The sequence below is a fragment of the Eubalaena glacialis genome, chromosome 6 (assembly GCF_028564815.1).
Source record: "Eubalaena glacialis isolate mEubGla1 chromosome 6, mEubGla1.1.hap2.+ XY, whole genome shotgun sequence".
In the NCBI taxonomy this organism is placed as follows: domain Eukaryota; kingdom Metazoa; phylum Chordata; class Mammalia; order Artiodactyla; family Balaenidae; genus Eubalaena; species Eubalaena glacialis.
Genome location: NC_083721.1, coordinates 95,710,886 through 95,729,018, shown reverse-complemented (window position 1 = coordinate 95,729,018; position 18,133 = coordinate 95,710,886). Strand labels below are relative to the sequence as shown.

Sequence of the window (18,133 nt, the reverse complement as noted above, 5' to 3'; positions counted from 1 at the left end):
GCTTTTAGGTTGTATTATTTTTTTTCCCCTGAAGATATCTGTTGGATATTCATAAATGCTGGCTCTAAATGAGAATGTTCATTCATACATGAAACAGCTAAGAGTAAGACAAGCCTCACAGAATGTGGCAAGTGGGAAAAGCTCTGAAAGTGAAATGGGATCTCCTCTTCTAGCACAGCTTATATCTCGATTGTCTGGGTATGGGATTTAACTTTTAAGAATACTGCAAATGTAACATTTCATCTTTGGTCAGTCAGTACTGCTCTCCTAGCAGAAGCTTTTGTGATGGACTCATACGTGGCAGTGATTATTTAGTCGGGTGGCTGGTAGTATTTTATTTGAGGCATAAATTAGGAATTTGCCTCTAGAGGTCTTAGATGCTAACCATCTTCTGGTTAATCAGCCACCCAGAATTTAAATTGCAAATGCAGCTTTCCTTTTGCTCTTCTAATGAGTTAGAAACAGAGTTAGATTTAGATTTATACCTTTAAGGAAAGATGTGTTATACCTGTTTCAGTTGTCTTGTTGGGTAAAGCTTTCCCAGGATGCTGTGTTTAGCCTTTTGCTCAATTATGTTAATTCTACCTCTTGTTTCATTGTTTCTTTAGACTTTGGAAGAATGGTCACTTATTTTTCTTTAAGACTTAATGAACTACCTTTGGTTATTTTGGGCTGCTTGGTTCGTATAGCACTAATAGATTTGAAAGAAATCTGATGAAGCAATAGTAGACTGAAGTATGCTCTTATGATTTGATTAACATGGTTCTATTTTAACATCTCTGGGGAAAAAAAATCTATCAGTGGTTAAAATCTTTGTTCTCTCTTTTTTTTTTCTTCTCCTCTGACAAGACACAGAATACAGCATGACTTGTTTTAATGCTGACTTCAGAAAAGCAGGAAATGCTTACTGAGTGGACAAAAAATGAGGTTTGGACAGTGATGTTATGTTTTACGTTCTGTATTTTAGAGAAATTGTGACTGTAGTGTCTGCTTTGTGGCTAAAGAGAGAAAGAAGGAGATGGGGAAAGAGGGGTGGGGGAGGGGGGAGAGACAGATTGAGAGAGAGATATTCAGAGAGAGAGAGAGAGACAGACAGACAGACTGATTGACCTGTATGATACAAAAGGTTAAGTGCCAGGGAACCTTTGGGTGTGACTTATGCTCCTCAAGGCTGTGTGATGCGTGGCTTGCTGCCGCCATCTCATTCATGTCTCTGGTCAGGGACAGATCATTGGGCTGGTGTGTGTCAAAATTTTATTTTTATCTCTCCTTTATTGACAGTGAAAACAGCAAGGTAGTCAGTCTGCTTCAGTATAATAAAATGCTTTCTTTTAAAATATCTCGGTGCCAAGATGAATACGGTTTGCTCAAATAATGACTTTTGCTCTTACTAAGAAAAATTGATATTGGGACACAGGAGATTTGCCTGGTTTCTGAGGTAACTTGGTAGATTATAATCTGGTTGCCATAGCAACACAGCAGCAGGGAAAATTACAGGAACTAAACATTTGAAGAGAGGTATTTTAATAGGATGTGTACAAGCCCTTTACCTATCATCTTTCTCCCTGAAGAAATGGGGTGGGGGTCAGGAATGGGCCTCCTGTGAGCAGAGAGGGGAAGGCATAAATGGTTTTTGGAGGCTGGATGCCTCCAGGCCGGCCATTCTTTGAATTGTGACCTAGTGTCAGTGACCGCTGAGGAACTGCTGCAGACACTTTTCATGCAGTATGATAAGCAGATGATGTGACAGAACCTGGAACATACTCCAATTCAGAAATCCCTTTTCTTGCCTGGGATTTCCCCTAATACTGGTGAATTGCACTTTTAGAACCAGCATTTAGGACACATTGTCTGACAATTATGAGTGTAGTGGAAGAGAGTATATAAATTTGGGATTGTCAAAGAATATCTGGGTCATAGTCTTAGTGTCCACTGATTTTTTTTTTTCCTGACTAAATAATTCTACAGGCATATATTATAGGCCCATCCATACAGGCTTAACAAAGCAGGTGGTTTCTGCACTATTACAGTGATGTTAGAATTGGTTTAAGGACTTTTAAAAAAACATGGATAATTTTCTTTATTGGAGTGCTTGATTCCATTGTAGTCGAGTTGTGTTCTGTGTGTACATAAAAATAAAGTTAAATCAAAAATATTTTCATGTTAGGAATGACTTTAAAAACTGTTTCAAGAAAGCAATTGAAATGTCTTAATCACTCCATAGAGATCTGAAAGGATTTCCTTTTGAGTTCTTAAAATGACAAAGTGTGTTTACATTGGGGAGAATTTGAATACTTAAGACTGAAAGATTATTGACACAGTTACTGTACAGGAAAAATAAATTGCCTTGAAATAACCGTTATATTTCAAGATAACAAGAAGCACTAGGGATGAAGCTTGTACTGCTTTTCCCTGAATAATCCTGTTTTCTCTAGTTAATGTATTTCCGGATTAAAAAATTTTAATATCCCAGCAGTGTTTTTCCTGTGGTGAATTATTAATAGAAGCAAAATACATGGAAATTAAAGGTTTAGTTTTTAAAGATGAAATGGTTTTGATCTTAATAAATAGTTTTAAAACGCAGATAAATTATGGTCCATACAGTAAATAAAGTTGACCTTTAAAGTTGCATATTATGAAAGCTTAATATCCAAGTTAAAATAATTGTTGCAGTGGTTTTCCCCTATGTTTTATGACTTCATTCATTCAGTAAATATATTTCTTTTTTCCCCCCTTTTTGTTTTGAATTTAATTTTATTTATTTTTTTATACAGCAGGTTCTTATTAGTCATCCATTTTATACACATCAGTGTATACATGTCAATCCCAGTTTCCCAATTCATCCCACCACCTCCCCCGCCACTTTCCCCCCTTGGTGTCCATACGTTTGTTCTCTACATCTGTGTCTCAATTTCTGCCCTGCAAACCGGTTCATCTGTACCATTTTCTAGGTTACACATATATGCGCTAACATACGATATTTGTTTTTCTCTTTCTGACTTACTTCACTCTGTATGACAGTCTCTAGATCCATCCACGTCTCTACAAATGACCCAATTTCGTTCCTTTTTATGGCTGAGTAATATTCCATTGTATATATGTACCACATCTTCTTTATCCATTCATCTGTCGATGGGCATTTAGGTTGCTTCCATGACCTGGCTATTGTAAATAGTGCTGCAGTGAACATTGGGGTGCATGTGTCTTTTTGAACTATGGTTTTCTCTGGGTATATGCCCAGTAGTGGGATTGCTGGGTCATATGGTAGTTCTATTTTTAGTTTTTTAAGGAACCTCCATACTGTTCTCCATAGTGGCTGTATCAATTTACATTCCCACCAACAGTGCAAGAGGGTTCCCTTTTCTCCACACCCTCTCCAGCATTTGTTGCTTGCAGATTTTCTTTTCTTTTTTTTTTTTTTTAACATCTTTATTGGAGTATAATTGCTTTACAATGGTGTGCTAGTTTCTGCTTTATAACAAAGTGAATCAGCTATACATATACATATATCCCCATATCTCTTCCCTCTTGCGTCTTCCTCCCTCCCACCCTCCCTATCCCACCCCTTTAGGTGGTCGCAAAGCACGGAGCTGATCTCCCTGTGCTATGCAGCTGCTTCCCACTAGTTATCGGTTTTACATTTGGTAGTGTGTATATGTCCATGCCACTCTCTCACTTTGTCCCAGCATACCCTTCCCCCTCCCTGTGTCCTCAAGTCCATTCTCTAGTAGGTCCGCGTCTTTATTCCCGTCCTGCCCCTAGGTTCTTCATGACCTTTTTTTTTTTTTTAGATTCCATATATATTTGTTAGCATACGATGTTTGTTTTTCTCTTTCTGACTTCGTTCAATCTGTATGACAGACTCTAGGTCCATCCACCTCATGACAAATAACTCAATTTCGTTTCTTTATATGGCTGAGTAATATTCCATTGTATACATGTGCCACATCTTCTTTATCCATTCATCTGTCGATGGACACTTAGGTTGCTTCCATGTCCTGGCTATTGTAAATAGAGCTGTAATGAACATTTTGGTACATGACTCTTTTTGAATTATGGTTTTCTCAGGGTATATGCCCAGTAGTGGGATTGCTGGGTCATATGGTAGTTCTATTTTTAGTTTTTTAAGGAACCTCCATACTGTTCTCCATAGTGGCTGTATCAATTTACTTTCCCACCAACAGTGCAAGAGGGTTCCCTTTCCTCCACACCCTCTCCAGCATTTATTGTTTGTAGATTTTTTGATGATGGCCATTCTGACCGGTGTGAGATGATATCTCATTGTAGTTTTGATTTGCATTTCTCTAATGATTAATGATGTTGAGCATTCTTTCATGTGTCTGTTGGCAATCTGTATATCTTCTTTGGAGAAATGTCTATTTAGGTCTTCTGCCCATTTTTGGAATGGGTTGTTTGTGTTTTTGATATTGAGCTGCATGAGCTGCTTGTAAATTCTGGAGATTAATCCTTTGTCAGTTGCTTCATTTGCAAATATTTTCTCCCATTCTGAGGGTTGTCTTTTCGTCTTGTTTATGGTTTCCTTTGCTGTGCAAAAGCTTTTAAGTTTCATTAGGTCCCATTTGTTTATTTTTGTTTTTATTTCCATTTCTCTAGGAGGTGGGTCAAAAAGAATCTTGCTGTGATTTATGTCATAGAGTGTTCTGCCTATGTTTTCCTCTAAGAGTTTGGTGGTGTCTGGCCTTACATTTAGGTCTTTAATCCATTTTGAGTTCATTTTTGTGTATGGTGTTAGGGAGTGTTCTAATTTCATTCTTGTACATGTAGCTGTCCACTTTTCCCAGCACCACTTATTGAAGAGGCTGTCTTTTCTCCACTGTATGTTCTTGTCTCCTTTATCAAAGATAAGGTGACCATATGTGCATGGGTTTATCTCTGGGCTTTCTATCCTGTTCCATTGATCTATATTTCTGTTTCTGTGCCAGTACCGTACTGTCTTCATTACTGTAGCTTTGTAGTATAGTCTGAAGTCAGGGAGCCTGATTCCTCCAGTTCCGTTTTTCTTTCTCAAGATTGCTTTGGCTATTCGGGGTCTTTTGTGTTTCCATACAAATTGTGAAATTTTTTGTTCTAGTTCTGTGAAAAATGCCAGTGGTAGTTTGATAGGGATTGCATTGAATCTGTAGATTGCTTTGGGTAGTAGAGTCATTTTCACAATGTTGATTCTTCCAATCCAAGAACATGATATATATATCTCTCCATCTATTTGTATCATCTTTAATTTCTTTCATCAGTGTCTTATAATTTTCTGCATACAGGTCTTTTGACTCCTTAGGTAGGTTTATTCCTAGATATTTTATTCTTTTTGTTGCAGTGGTAAATGGGAGTGTTTTCTTAATTTCACGTTCAGATTTTTCATCATTAGTGTATAGGAATGCTAGAGATTTCTGTGCATTAATTTTGTATCCTGCTACTTTACCAAATTCATTGATTAGCTCTAGTAGTTTTCTGGTAGCATCTTTAGGATTCTCTATGTATAGTATCATATCATCTGCAAACAGTGACAGCTTTACTTCTTCTTTTCCAATTTGTATTCCTTTTATTTCTTTTTCTTCTCTGATTGCTGTGGCTAAAACTTCCAAAACTATGTTGAATAATAGTGGTGAGAGTGGGCAACCTTGTCTTGTTCCTGATCTTAGTGGAAATGGTATCAGTTTTTCACCATTGAGGACGATGTTGGATGTGGGTTTGTCAAATATGGCTTTTATTATGTTGAGGAAAGTTCCCTCTATGCCTACTTTCTGGAGAGTTTTTATCATAAATGGGTGTTGAATTTTGCCGAAAGCTGTCTCTGCATCTATTGAGATGATCTTATGGTTTTTCTTCTTCAGTTTGTTAATATGGTGTATCACATTGATTGATTTGCATATATTGAAGAATCCTTGCATTCCTGGGATAAACCCCACTTGATCATAGTGTATGATCCTTTTAATGTGTTGTTGGAGTCTGTTTGCTAGTGTTTTGTTGAGGATTTTTGCATCTATGTTCATCAGTGTTATTGGCCTGTAGTTTTCTTTCTTTGTGACATCTTTGTCTGGTTTTGGTATCAGGGTGATGGTGGCCTCGTAGAATGAGTTTGGGAGTGTTCCTCCCTCTTCTATATTTTGGAAGAGTTTGAGAAGGATAGGTATTAGCTCTTCTCTAAGTGTTTGATAGAATTCACCTGTGAAGCCATCTGGTCCTGGGCTTTTGTTTGTTGGAAGATTTTTAATCACAGTTTTAATTTCAGTGCTTGTGATTGGTCTGTTCATATTTTCTATTTCTTCCTGGTTCAGTCTCGGAAGGTTGTGCGTTTCTAAGAATTTGTCCATTTCTTCTAGGTTGTCCATTTTATTGGCATAGAGTTGCTTGTAGTAATCTCTCATGATCCTTTGTATTTCTGCAGTGTCAGTTGTTACTTCTCCTTTTTCATTTCTACTTCTATTGATTTGTGTCTTCTTCCTTTTTTCTTGATAAGTCTGGCTAATGGTTTATCAATTTTGTTTATCTTCTCAAAGAACAAGCTTTTAGTTTTATTGATCTTTGCTATTGTTTCCTTCATTTCTTTTTCATTTGTTTCTGATCTGATCTTTATGATTTCTTTCCTTCTGCTAACTTTGGGGTTTTTTTGTTCTTCTTTCTCTAATTGCTTTAGGTGTAAGGTTAGGTTGTTTATTTGAGATGTTTCTTGTTTCTTAAGGTAGGGATGGTATTGCTATAAACTTCCCTCTTAGGACTGCTTTTGCTGCATCCCACAGGTTTTGGGTCGTCGTGTTTTCACTGTCATTTGTTTCTAGATATTTTTTGATTTCCTCTTTGACTTCTTCAGTGTTCTTTTGGTTATTAAGTAGTGTATTGTTTAGCCTCCATGTGTTTGTATTTCTTACAGATTTTTTCCTGTAATTGATATCTAGTCTCATAGTGTTGTGGTCGGAAAAGATACTTGATACGATTTCAATTTTCTTAAATTTACCAAGACTTGATTTGTGACCCAAGAGATGATCTATCCTGGAGAATGTTCCATGAGCACTTGAGAAGAATGTGTATTCTGTTGTTTTTGGATGGAATGTCCTATAAATATCAATTAAGTCCATCTTGTTTAATGTATCATTTAAAGCTTGTGTTTCCTTATTTATTTTCATTTTGGATGATCTGTCCATTGGTGAAAGTGGGGTGTTAAAGTCCCCTACTATGATTGTGTTACTGTCAATTTCCCCTTTTCTGGCTGTTAGCATTTGCCGTATGTATTGAGGTGCTCCTATGTTGGGTGCATAAATATTTACAATTGTTATATCTTCTTCTTGGATTGATCCCTTGATCATTATGTAGTGTCCTTTTTTGTCTCTTGTAATAGTCTTTATTTTAAAGTCTATTTTGTCTGATATGAGAATTGCTACTCCAGCTTTCTTTTGATTTCCATTTGCATGGAATATCTTTTTCCATCCCCTCACTTTCAGTCTGTATGTGTCCCTAGGTCTGAAGTGGGTCTCTTGTAGACAGGATATATATGGGTCTTGTTTTTGTATCCATTCAGCCAGTCTATGTCTTTTGGTTGGAGCATTTAATCCATTTACATTTAAGGTAATTATCAATATGTATGTTCCTATTACCATTTTCTTAATTGTTCTGGGTTTATTATTGTAGGTGTTTTCCTTCTCTTGTGTTTCCTGCCTAGAGAAGTTCCTTTAGCATTTGTTGTAAAGCTGGTTTGGTGGTGCTCAATTCTCTTAGCTTTTGCTTGTCTGTAAAGGTTTTAATTTCTCCATCAAATCTGAATGAGATCCTTGCTGGGTAGAGTAATCTTGGTTGTAGGTTTTTCTCCTTCATCACTTTAAATATGTCCTGCCACTCCCTTCTGGCTTGCAGAGTTTCTGCTGAAAGATCAGCTGTTAACCTTATGGGGATTCCCTTATGTGTTATTTGTTGTTTTTCCCTTGCTGCTTTTAATATTTGTTCTTTGTATTTAATTTTTGATAGTTTGATTAATATGTGTTTTGGCGTGTTTCTCCTTGGATTTATCCTGTATGGAACTCCCTGTGCTTCCTGGACTTCATTAACTATTTCCTTTCCCATATTAAGGAAGTTTTCAGCTAGAATCTATTCAAATATTTTTTCAGTCCATTTCTTTTTCTCTTCTTCTTCTGGGACCCCTATAATTCGAATGTTGGTGCGTTTAATGTTGTCCCAGAGGTCTGTGAGACTGTCCTCAATTCTTTTCATTCTTTTTTCTTTTTTCTGCTCTGCAGTAGTTATTTCCACTATTTTATCTTCCAGGTCACTTATCCATTCTTCTGCCTCAGTTATTCTGCTATTGATCCCTTCTAGAGAATTTAAAATTTCATTTATTGTGTCGTTCATCACTGTTTGTTTGCTCTTTGGTTCTTCTAGGTCCTTGTTAAACGTTTCTTGTATTTTCTTCATTCTGTTTCCAAGATTTTGGATCATCTTTACTATCATTATTGTGAATTGTTTTTCAGGTAGACTGCTTATTTCCCCTTCATTTGTTAGGTCTTTTGGGTTTTTGCCTTGCTCCTTCATCTGCTGTGTGTTTCTCTGTCTTCTCATTTTGCTTACCTTTCTGTGTTTGGGGTCTTCTTTTCACAGGCTGCAGGTTCATAGTTTCCGTTGTTTTTGGTGTCTGTCCCCAGTGGCTAAGGTTGGTTCATTGGGTTGTGTAGGCTTCCTGGTGGAGTGGACTAGTGCCTGTGTTCTGTTGGATGAGGCTGGATCTTGTCTTTCAGGTGGGTAGGTCCACGTCTGGTGGTGTGTTTTGGGGTGTCTGTGGCCTTATTATGATCTTAGGCAGCCTCTGTGCTACTGGATGGGGTTGTGTTCCTGTCTTGCTAGTTGTTTGGCATAGCGTGTCCAGCACTGTAGCTTGCTGGTTGTTGAGTGGAGCTGGGTCTTGGCTTTGAGATGGAGGTCTCTGGGAGATTTTCGCCGTTTGATATTACGTGGAGCTGGGAGGTCTCTTGTGGACCAGTGTCCTGAACTTGGCTCTCCCACCTCAGTGGCACAGCCCTGACGCCTGGCTGGAGCACCAAGAGCCTGTCCTCAACACGGCTCAGAATAAAAGGGAGGAAAAAAAGGAAAGAAAGAAAGAAAGAAAGAAGAAGATAAAATGAAATAAAATAAAGTAAAATAGTAAAGTAAAATAAAATAAAAGTTATTAAAATAAAAAATAAAAAATAATTAAGAAAAAATTTTTAAGTAATAAAAAAAGAAAAAAAAAACGGACAGAACCCTAGGATAAATGGTAAAAGCAAAGCTATACCGACAAAATCACACACAGCAGCATACACATACACACTCACAAAAAGAGAAAAAGGGAAAAAATATATATATATCGTTGCTCCCAAAGTCCACCTCCTTAATTTGGAATGATTCGTTGTCTATTCAGGTATTCCACAGATGCAGGTACATCAAGTTGTTTGTTGAGCTTTAATCCGCTGCTTCTGAGGCTGCTGGGAGAGATTTCCCTTTCTCTTCTTTGTTCACACAGCTCCTGGGGTTCAGCTTTGGATTTGGACCCGCCTCTGCGTGTAGGTCGCCTGAGGGCGTCTATCCTTCGCTCAGACAGGACGGGGTTAAAGGAGCAGCTGCTTCGGGGGCTGCGGCTCACTCAGGCCGGGGGGAGGGAGGGGTACGGATGCGGGGCGAGCCTGCAGCGGCAGAGGTTGGCGTGACGTTGCAGCAGCCTGAGGCGCGCCGGGCATTCTCCCGGGGAAGTTGTCCCTGGATCACAGGACCCTGGCAGTGGCGGGCTGCACAGGCTCCCGGGAGGGGAGGTGTGGATAGTGACCTGCGCTTGCACACAGGCTTCTTGGTGGCGGCAGCAGCAGCCTTAGTGTCTCATGCCTGTCTCTGGGGTCCGCGCTGATAGCAGCGGCTCGCGCCCGTCTCTGGAGCTCCTTTAAGCGGCGCTCTGAATCCCCTCTCCTCGCGCCCCAGGAAACAAAGAGGCAAGAGACTTTTTCTTCGGCAGCTCCACACCTTTTCCCGGACTCCCTCCTGGCTAGCTGTGGTGCACTAGCCCCTTCAGGCTGTGTTCACGCAGCCAACCCCAGTCCTCTCCCTGCGATCCGACCTCCAAAGCCCGAGCCTCAGCTCCCAGCCCCCACCCGTCCCGTCCCGGCAGGTGAGCAGACAAGCCTCTCAGGCTGGTGAGTGCTGGTCGGCACCGATTCTCTTTGCGGGAATCTCTCCGCTGTGAGCTCTGCACCCTTGTTGCTGTGCTCTCCTCCGTGGCTCTGAAGCTTCCCTCTTCCGCTACCCGCAGTCTCCGCCCGCGAAGGGGCTTCCTAGTGTGTGGAAACCTTTCCTCCTTCACAGCTCCCTCCCACTGGTGCAGGTCCCGTCCCTATCTTTTTGTCTCTATTTTTTCTTTTTTCTTTTGCCCTACCCAGGTACGTGGGGAGTTTCTTGCCTTTTGGGAGGTCTGAGGTCTTCTGGCAGCATTCAGTAGGTGTTCTGTAGGAGTTGTTCCACATGCAGATGTATTTCTGATGTATTTGTGGGGAGGAAGGTGATCTCCACATCTTACTCTTCTGCCATCTTGAAGCTCCTCCCCTGCTTGTAGATTTTTTGATGATGCCCATTCTAACTGGTGTGAGGTGATAACTCATTGTAGTTTTGATTTGCATTTCTCTAATAATTAGTGATGGTGAGCAGCTTTTCATGTGCTTCTTGGCCATCTGTATGTCTTCTTTGGAGAAATGTCTATCTAGGTCTTCTGCCCATTTTTGGTTTGGGTTGTTTGTTTTTTTAATATTGAGCTGCAAGAGTTGTTTATATATTTTGGAGATTAATCCTTTGTCTGTTAATTCATTTGCAAATATTTTCTCCGATGTTGAGGGTTGTCTTTTCATCTTGTTTATGGTTTCCTTTGCTGTGCAAAAGCTTTTAAGTTTCATTAAGTCCCATTTGTTTATTTTTCTTTTTATTTTCATTACTTTAGGAGGTGGATCAAAAAATACCTTGCTGTGATTTATGTCAAAGAGTGTTCTTCCTATGTTTTCCTCTAAGAGTTTTATAGTGTCCGGTCTTACATTTAGGTCTTGAATCCATTTTGAGTTTATTTTTGTGTATGGTGTTAGGGAGTGTTCTAATTTCATTCTTTTACATGTAGCTGTCCAGTTTTCCCAGCACCACTTATTGAAGAGACTGTCTCTTCTCCATTGTATATCCTTGCCTCCTTTGTCATAGATTAGTTGACCATAGGTACATGGGTGTATCTCTGGGCTTTCTATCCTGTTCCATTGATCTATATTTCTGTTTTTGTGCCAGTACCATATTGTCTTGACTACTGTAGCTTTGTAGTATAGTCTGAAGTCAGGGAGTCTGATTCCTCCAGCTCCGTTTTTTTTCCTCAAGACTGCTTTGGCTATTTGGGGTCTTTTGTGTCTCCATGCAAATTTTAAGGTTTTTTGTTCTAGTTCCGTAAAAAATGCCATTGGTAATTCGATAGGGATTGAATTGAATCTGTAGATTGCTTTGGGTAGTATAGTCATTTTGACAGTATTGATTCTTCCAATCCAAGAACATGGTATATCTCTCCATCTGTTGGTATCACCTTTAATTTCTTTCATTAGTGTCTTATAGTTTTCTGCATACATGTCTTTTATCCTCCTAGGTAGGTTTATTCCTAGGTATTTTATTCTTTTTGTTGCAGTGGTAAATGGGAGTGTTTCCTTAATTTCTCTTTCAGATTTTTCATCATTAGTGTATAGGAATGCAAGAGATTTCTGTGCATTAATTTTGTTTCCTGCAACTTTACCAAATTCATTGATTAGCTCTAGTAGTTTTCTGGTGGCATCTTTAGGATTCTCTATGTATAGTATCATGTCAGATGCAAACAGTGACAGTTTTACTTCTTCTTTTCCAATTTTATTCCTTTATTTCTTTTTCTTCTCTGATATCCATGGCTAGGACTTCCAAAACTATGTTGAATAAGAGTGGTGAGAGTGGACATCCTTGTCTTGTTCCTGATCTTAGAGGAAATGCTTTCAGTTTTTCACCATTGAGAATGATGTTGGCTGTGGGTTTGTCGTATATGGCCTTTATTATGTTGAGGTAGGTTCCCTCTATGCCCACTTTCTGGAGAGTTTTTATCATAAATGGGTGTTGAATTTTGTCAAAAGCTTTCTCTATTAAGATGATCATATGGTTTTTATTCTTCAGTTTTTTAATATGATGTATCACATTGATTGATTTGTGCATATTGAAGAATCCTTGCATCCCTGTGATAAATCCCACTTGATCATGGTGTATGATCCTTTTAATGTGTTGTTGGATTCTGTTTGCTAGTATTTTGTTGAGGATTTTTGCATGTATATTCATCAGTGATATTGGTCTGCAATTTTCTTTTTTTGTAGTATCTTTGTCTGGTTTTGGTATCAGGGTGATGGTGGCCTCATAGAATGAGTTTGGGAGTGTTCCTTCCTCTGCAATTTTTTGGAAGAGTTTGAGAAGGATGTGTGTTAGCTCTTCTCTAAATGTTTGACAGAATTCACCTGTGAATCCATTTGGTCCTGGACTTTTGTTTGTTGGAAGATTTTTAATCATAGTTTTAATTTCAGTGCTTGTGATTGGTCTGTTCATATTTTCTATTTCTTCCTGGTTCAGTCTTGGAAGGTTATACCTTTCTAAGAATTTGTCCATTTCTTCCAGGTTGTCCATTTTATTGGCATTGAGTAGCTTGTAGTAGTCTCTTAGGATGCTTTGTATTTCTGTGGTGTCTGTTGTAACTTCTCCTTTTTCATTTCTAATTTTATTGATTTGAGTCCTCTCTCTCTTTTTCTTGATGAGTCTGCCTAATGGTTTATCAGTTTTGTTTATCTTCTCAAAGAACCAGCTTTTAGTTTTATTAATCTTTGCTATTGTTTTCTTTGTTTCTATTTCATTTATTTCTGCTCTGATCTTTATGATTTCTTTCCCTCTGCTAACTTTGGGTTTTGTTTGTTCTTCTTTCTCTAGTTCCTTTAGGTGTAAGGTTAGATTGTTTATTTGAGATTTTTCTTGTTTCTTGAGCTAGGATTGTATAGTTATATACTTCCCTCTTAGAACTGGTTTTGCTGCATCCCGTAGGTTTTTGATCGTCGTATTTTCATTGTCATTTTTCTCTAGGTATTTTTTGATTTCCTCTTTGATTTCTTCAGTGATCTCTTGGTTATTTAGTAACATATTGTTTAGCCTACATGTGTTTGTGTTTTTTACGTTTTTTTCCCTGTAATTATTTCTAATCTCATAGTGTTGTGGTCAGAAAAGATGCTTGATATGATTTCAATTTTCTTAACTTTACTGAGGCTTGATTTGTGACCCAAGATGTGATCTATCCTGGAGAATGTTCTGTGCACACTTGAGAAGAAAGTGTAATCTGCTGTTTTTGGATGGAATGTCCTATAAATATCAATTAAATCTGTGTGGTCTATTGTGTCATTTAAAGTTTTTGTTTCCTCTTTATATTCTGTCTGGATGATCTGTCCATTGGTGTAAGTGAGGTGTTAAAGTCCCCCACTATTATTGTGTTACTGTCGATTTCCTCTTTTATAGCTGTTAGCAGTTGTGTTATGTATTGAGGTGTTCCTATGTTGGGTGCATATATTTATAATTGTTATATCTTCTTCTTGGATTGATCCCTTGATCATTATGTAGTGTCCTTCCTTGTCTCTTGTAACATTCTTTATTTTAAAGTCTATTTTATCTGATACGAGTATTGCTACTTCGGCTTTCTTTTGATTTCCATTTGCATGGAATATCTTTTTCCATCCCCTCACTTTCAGTCTGTATGTGTCCCTAGGTCTAAAGTGGGTCTCTTGTAGACAGCATATATATGGGTCTTGTTTTTGTATCCATTCAGCAAGCCTGTGTCTTTTGGTTGGAGCATTTAATCCATTCACGTTTAAGGCAATTATTGATATGTATGTTCCTATTACCATTTTCTTAATCGTTTTGGGTTTGTTTTTGTAGGTCCTTTTCTTCTCTTGTGTTTCCTGCCTAGAGAAGTTCCTTTAGCATTTGTTGTAAAGCTGGTTTGGTGGTGCTGAATTCTCTTAGCTTTTGTTTGTCTGTAAAGCTTTTGATTTCTTCATCAAATCTGAATCAGATCCTTGCTTGGTAGAGTAATCTTGGTTGTAGGTTTTTCCCTTTCATCACTTTAAGTATATCATGCCACTCCCTTCTGGCTTGTAGAGTTTCTGCTGAGAAATCAGCTGTTAACCTCATGGGGATTCCCTTGTGTGTTATTTGTCATTTTTCTCTTGCTGCTTTCAATAATTTTTCTTTGTTTTTAATTTTTGCCAATTTGATTAGTATGTGTCTCGCCGTGTTTCTCCTTGGGTTTATCCTGTATGGGACACTCTGTGCTTCCTGGACTTGTATGGCTGTTTCCTTTCCCATGTTAGGGAAGTTTTCGACTATAATCTCTTCAAATATTTTCTCTGGTCCTTTCTCTCTCTCTTCTCCTCCTGGGACCCCTATAACGCAAATGTTGTTGCGTTTAATGTTGTCCCAGTGGTCTCTTAGGCTGTCTTCATTTCTTTTCATTCTTTTTTTTTTATTCTCTTCTGCAGCAGTGAATTCCACCATTTTGTCTTCCAGGTCACTTATCCGTTCTTCTGCCTCAGTTATTCTGCTATTGATTCCTTCTAGTGTATTTTTCATTTCAATTCTTGTATTGTTCATCTCTGTTTGTATGTTCTTTAATTCTTCTAGGTCTTTGTTACACATTTCTTGCATCTTCTCCATCTTCGCCTCCATTCTTTTTCCGAGGTCCTGGATCATCTTCACTATCATTATTCTGAATTCTTTTTCTGGAAGGTTGCCTATCTCCACTTCATTTAGTTGTTTTTCTGGGGTTTTATCTTGTTCCTTCATCTGGTACATAGCCTTCTTCATTTTCATCTTGTCTATCTTTCTGTGAACGTGGTTTTTGTTCCATAGGCTGCAGAAGTGTAGTTCTTGCTTCTGCTGTCTGCCCTCTGGTGGATGAGCCTATCTAAGAGGCTTGTGCAAGTTTCCTGATGGGAGGGACTGGTGGTGGGTAGAGCTGCGTGTTGCTCTAGTGGGCAGAGCTCAGTAAAACTTTAATCCGCTTGCCTGCTGATGGGTGGGGCTGGGTCTCCTCCCTGTTGGTTGTTTGGTCTGAGGCGACCCAACACTGGAGCCTACCCGGGCTCTTTGGCGGGGCTAATGGTGGACTCTGTGAGGGCGCATGCCAAGGAGTACTTCCTGGAACTTCTGCTGCCAGTGTCCTTGTCCTCATGGTGAGACAGAGCCACCCCCCGCCTCTGCAGGAGACCCCCCAACACTAGCAGGTAGGTCTGTTTCAGTCTCCTATGGGGCTACTGCTCCTTCCCGTGGGTCCCAAAGCACACACTACTTTGTGTGTGCCCTCCAAGAGTGGAGTCTCTGTTTCCCCCAGTCCTGTCGAAGTCTTGCAGTCAAATCCCCCCAGCCTTCAATGTCTGATTCTCTAGGAATTCCTCCTCCCATTGCTGGACCCCCAGGTTGGGAAGCCTGACGTGGGGCTCAGAACCTTCACTCCAGTGGGTGGACTTCTGTGGTATAAGTGTTCTCCAGTTTGTGGGTTACCCACCTAGCAGTTATGGGATTTGAGTTTATTGTGAATGCGCCCCTCCTACCATCTCATTGTGGCTTCTCCTTTGTCTTTGGATGTGGGGTATCTTTTTTGGTGAGTTCCAGTGTCTTCCTGTCGATGATTGTTCAGCAGTTAGTTGTGATTCCATTGTTTTCGCAAGAGGGAGTGAGAGCATGTCCTTCTATTCTGCCATCTTGAACCAATCTGCCCAGTAAATGTATTTCTTGAGCACTTATTCTGTGTCAGATCTTGCCCTTAGAGAGCCTAGATTAAAGGAAAGACAGACACAAAAATAATTCCTTAGTTAATTAATTGCAATTGTAAATTTTAGGAAGGAGTAGAGTTTTGTTCGTTTGTTTTTTGAGAACACATAGTGCAAGACCTGGCCTGTCCTGAGAGTCAAATACCACTTCTTAATCTGGCAAGGATGAATGGGCGTTAGCTGGTTGAGGAAGGAATAAGGTGGGCAGAGATGAAGGAGTGCAGAGAGAGCATTGCAGACAGAGGGAACAGTATGCTTGATGGTTTTGAGGCAAGGAGGAACAAGGCTTGCTCTAAGAACTATAAGATGAATGTGACACTGACATCCTTCCAGTTTCTAGAAATATATAGTCATTATTTTAATAGTGTTAATCTCGCACATGGTAATTTTAAACTACAGTTTTTTAAGCTTTGTTATGTCCTTTAATTTATATTTAGATATAAATTAGTGATTTTTTTTACTTTTGTTATCTAAAGGAACTAAATGAGATTAGAACTTAAAACTGAGGTTCTTAAAAGAACATACTTCGCCATGGCATCCGTGGTTTAGTCTTTTCGGAAGTTGTCTTCTGATAACTAAATATCTATGTTATATGACTAAAACACTGACATTTAGGTAATAGATTTGAAAATTTGAGTGTTTGATGGGTCTTATTTGTAATATTTATTTTATACTGTTCATTGTTATTTCCAGGTTCTATACACGCTTTTTTTTTCCCCCAAACATTTTTCTTATAAATTGCTTTCTATTGTTACACAGTAGACTCAGGTCAGTAATAGATACTTGGGAATGGTATGCAACAGTGTTAGGTCAGAAACTCATTTCTCTGTTCAATTTTCCTTTGCAGGTTATAGTTTCTGGTCTTTTTTCTTCTTTAATTGTTGTTTCTGATTTAGTGAAAGAAAAAAAGGAATTGTCTGAAAGAAAAAGTATCTTAACATTGGGGTTTTTTTTTTGTTATATAGCATAAGCAACACAGGAGAATTCACTTAGCTAAATTCAAATGCATGAACTTACCCCCCTCAAATTTGAACCAGATCTAAGACATATCCTAAGTTTTGTGTTTATACAAGATTCTGTGCCACATACTTCTTGTCTAGTACATAAATTTAGGTAATGAAACCGTTGAAGAGAAATCCCCAGATGTTCTAGTATTAAAGTGAAATTACTGTGTTATTTTGGCAGGTTATTCTCGTTCAAGTTAATCCAGGTGAGACTTTTACAATAAGAGCGGAGGATGGAACACTTCAGTGCATTCAAGGTAAGGAAGTTTTTTGTAAGCTTTCTAATCAAAGAAGTTTTCCTTTATTTATTATTTTATGGAAGTAGAGTTTATCTCTGAGTCTGCATGTGATTTTCTAGAAGTAAAATTTATCTTGGATTTTTTTTTTTGCTTTTATTAGGGGCTCCTTAATGCTGATGTGGGCCTGTGATATATAAGCGACAAAGTTAAATATCTTGAGTAGTGTATTGACTTTTAAGTGAATTAAGTTAACTTGGGAAAGCTTGCATTGTCTTCATATATTTCAGAATTTGGTAGTCCTGAAAAATGCAGAGATTTTTAAGAGAGCTTAAAATTCCAGATGAGGACAGCAAGTACTTTTTCAAATTAGGTAAAAGTTTCAAATACATATTGTGATGCTATCCAAATGATGCTTTTAGAGGTAAAAATATGTATTAAATATCTGTTATTTATTACTGAGTAACAAATTACTCAAATTTAGTAGCTTAAAACAGTTCTTGTCTACAGTTTCTGTGGGTCAGGAATTTAGGCACAGCTTAGCTGTGTCCTATGGCTCTGGGCCTCTCGAAATGCTAAAATCCAGGTGTGGGCTAGATAGAGCTACAGTCACCATAAGGCATGTCTGAGTGTCAGTCTGTTTCCAGGCTCGCCTAAGTGGTTGTTGGCAGGATTTCGTTTTTTTTGTGGGCTAGTGGCAGGCAGCTTCCCTCTGTTCCTTGCTAAGTGGCCTCTCCATGGGGGCGCTTACATTATGGCAGCGTCATCGGAGCAGCAACTAAAGGGCAAGAGGGAGTGGTATGTCCAGCCCGCTCCAGAAAGGGGATGACAGAGAGTATGAATACCAGCAGCCAACTTTTAGAAAGCTGCCCACCGCAGTCCACCCTCGGCCCTCAGTAATTCGTGTCTCTCCCACACGCAAGGTACCCCCTCCTAAGATCTCCAGAAGTCTTATTCCAGTACAGCATCAGCTCAGAGTCCAGAATCTGGTTATCTCAATAAGCTCCAGGAGTAGGTGAGGCTCCTTGGGTGTAGT

General features: G+C 38.9%; 1 protein-coding gene across 5 annotated transcripts in view; it reads left to right on the top strand.

The window, feature by feature from the left end:
- Nucleotides 1-18,133, top strand: part of FNDC3B (fibronectin type III domain containing 3B) — a 350,641-nt gene that overhangs the window by 84,944 nt on the left and 247,564 nt on the right. For all 5 annotated transcript variants that reach the window (XM_061194472.1, XM_061194468.1, XM_061194471.1 and 2 more), the window contains exon 3: nucleotides 17,043-17,118. In XM_061194472.1, coding sequence (XP_061050455.1) covers nucleotides 17,043-17,118 — 76 coding nt within the window. The remainder of the gene's footprint in view (nucleotides 1-17,042; nucleotides 17,119-18,133) is intronic.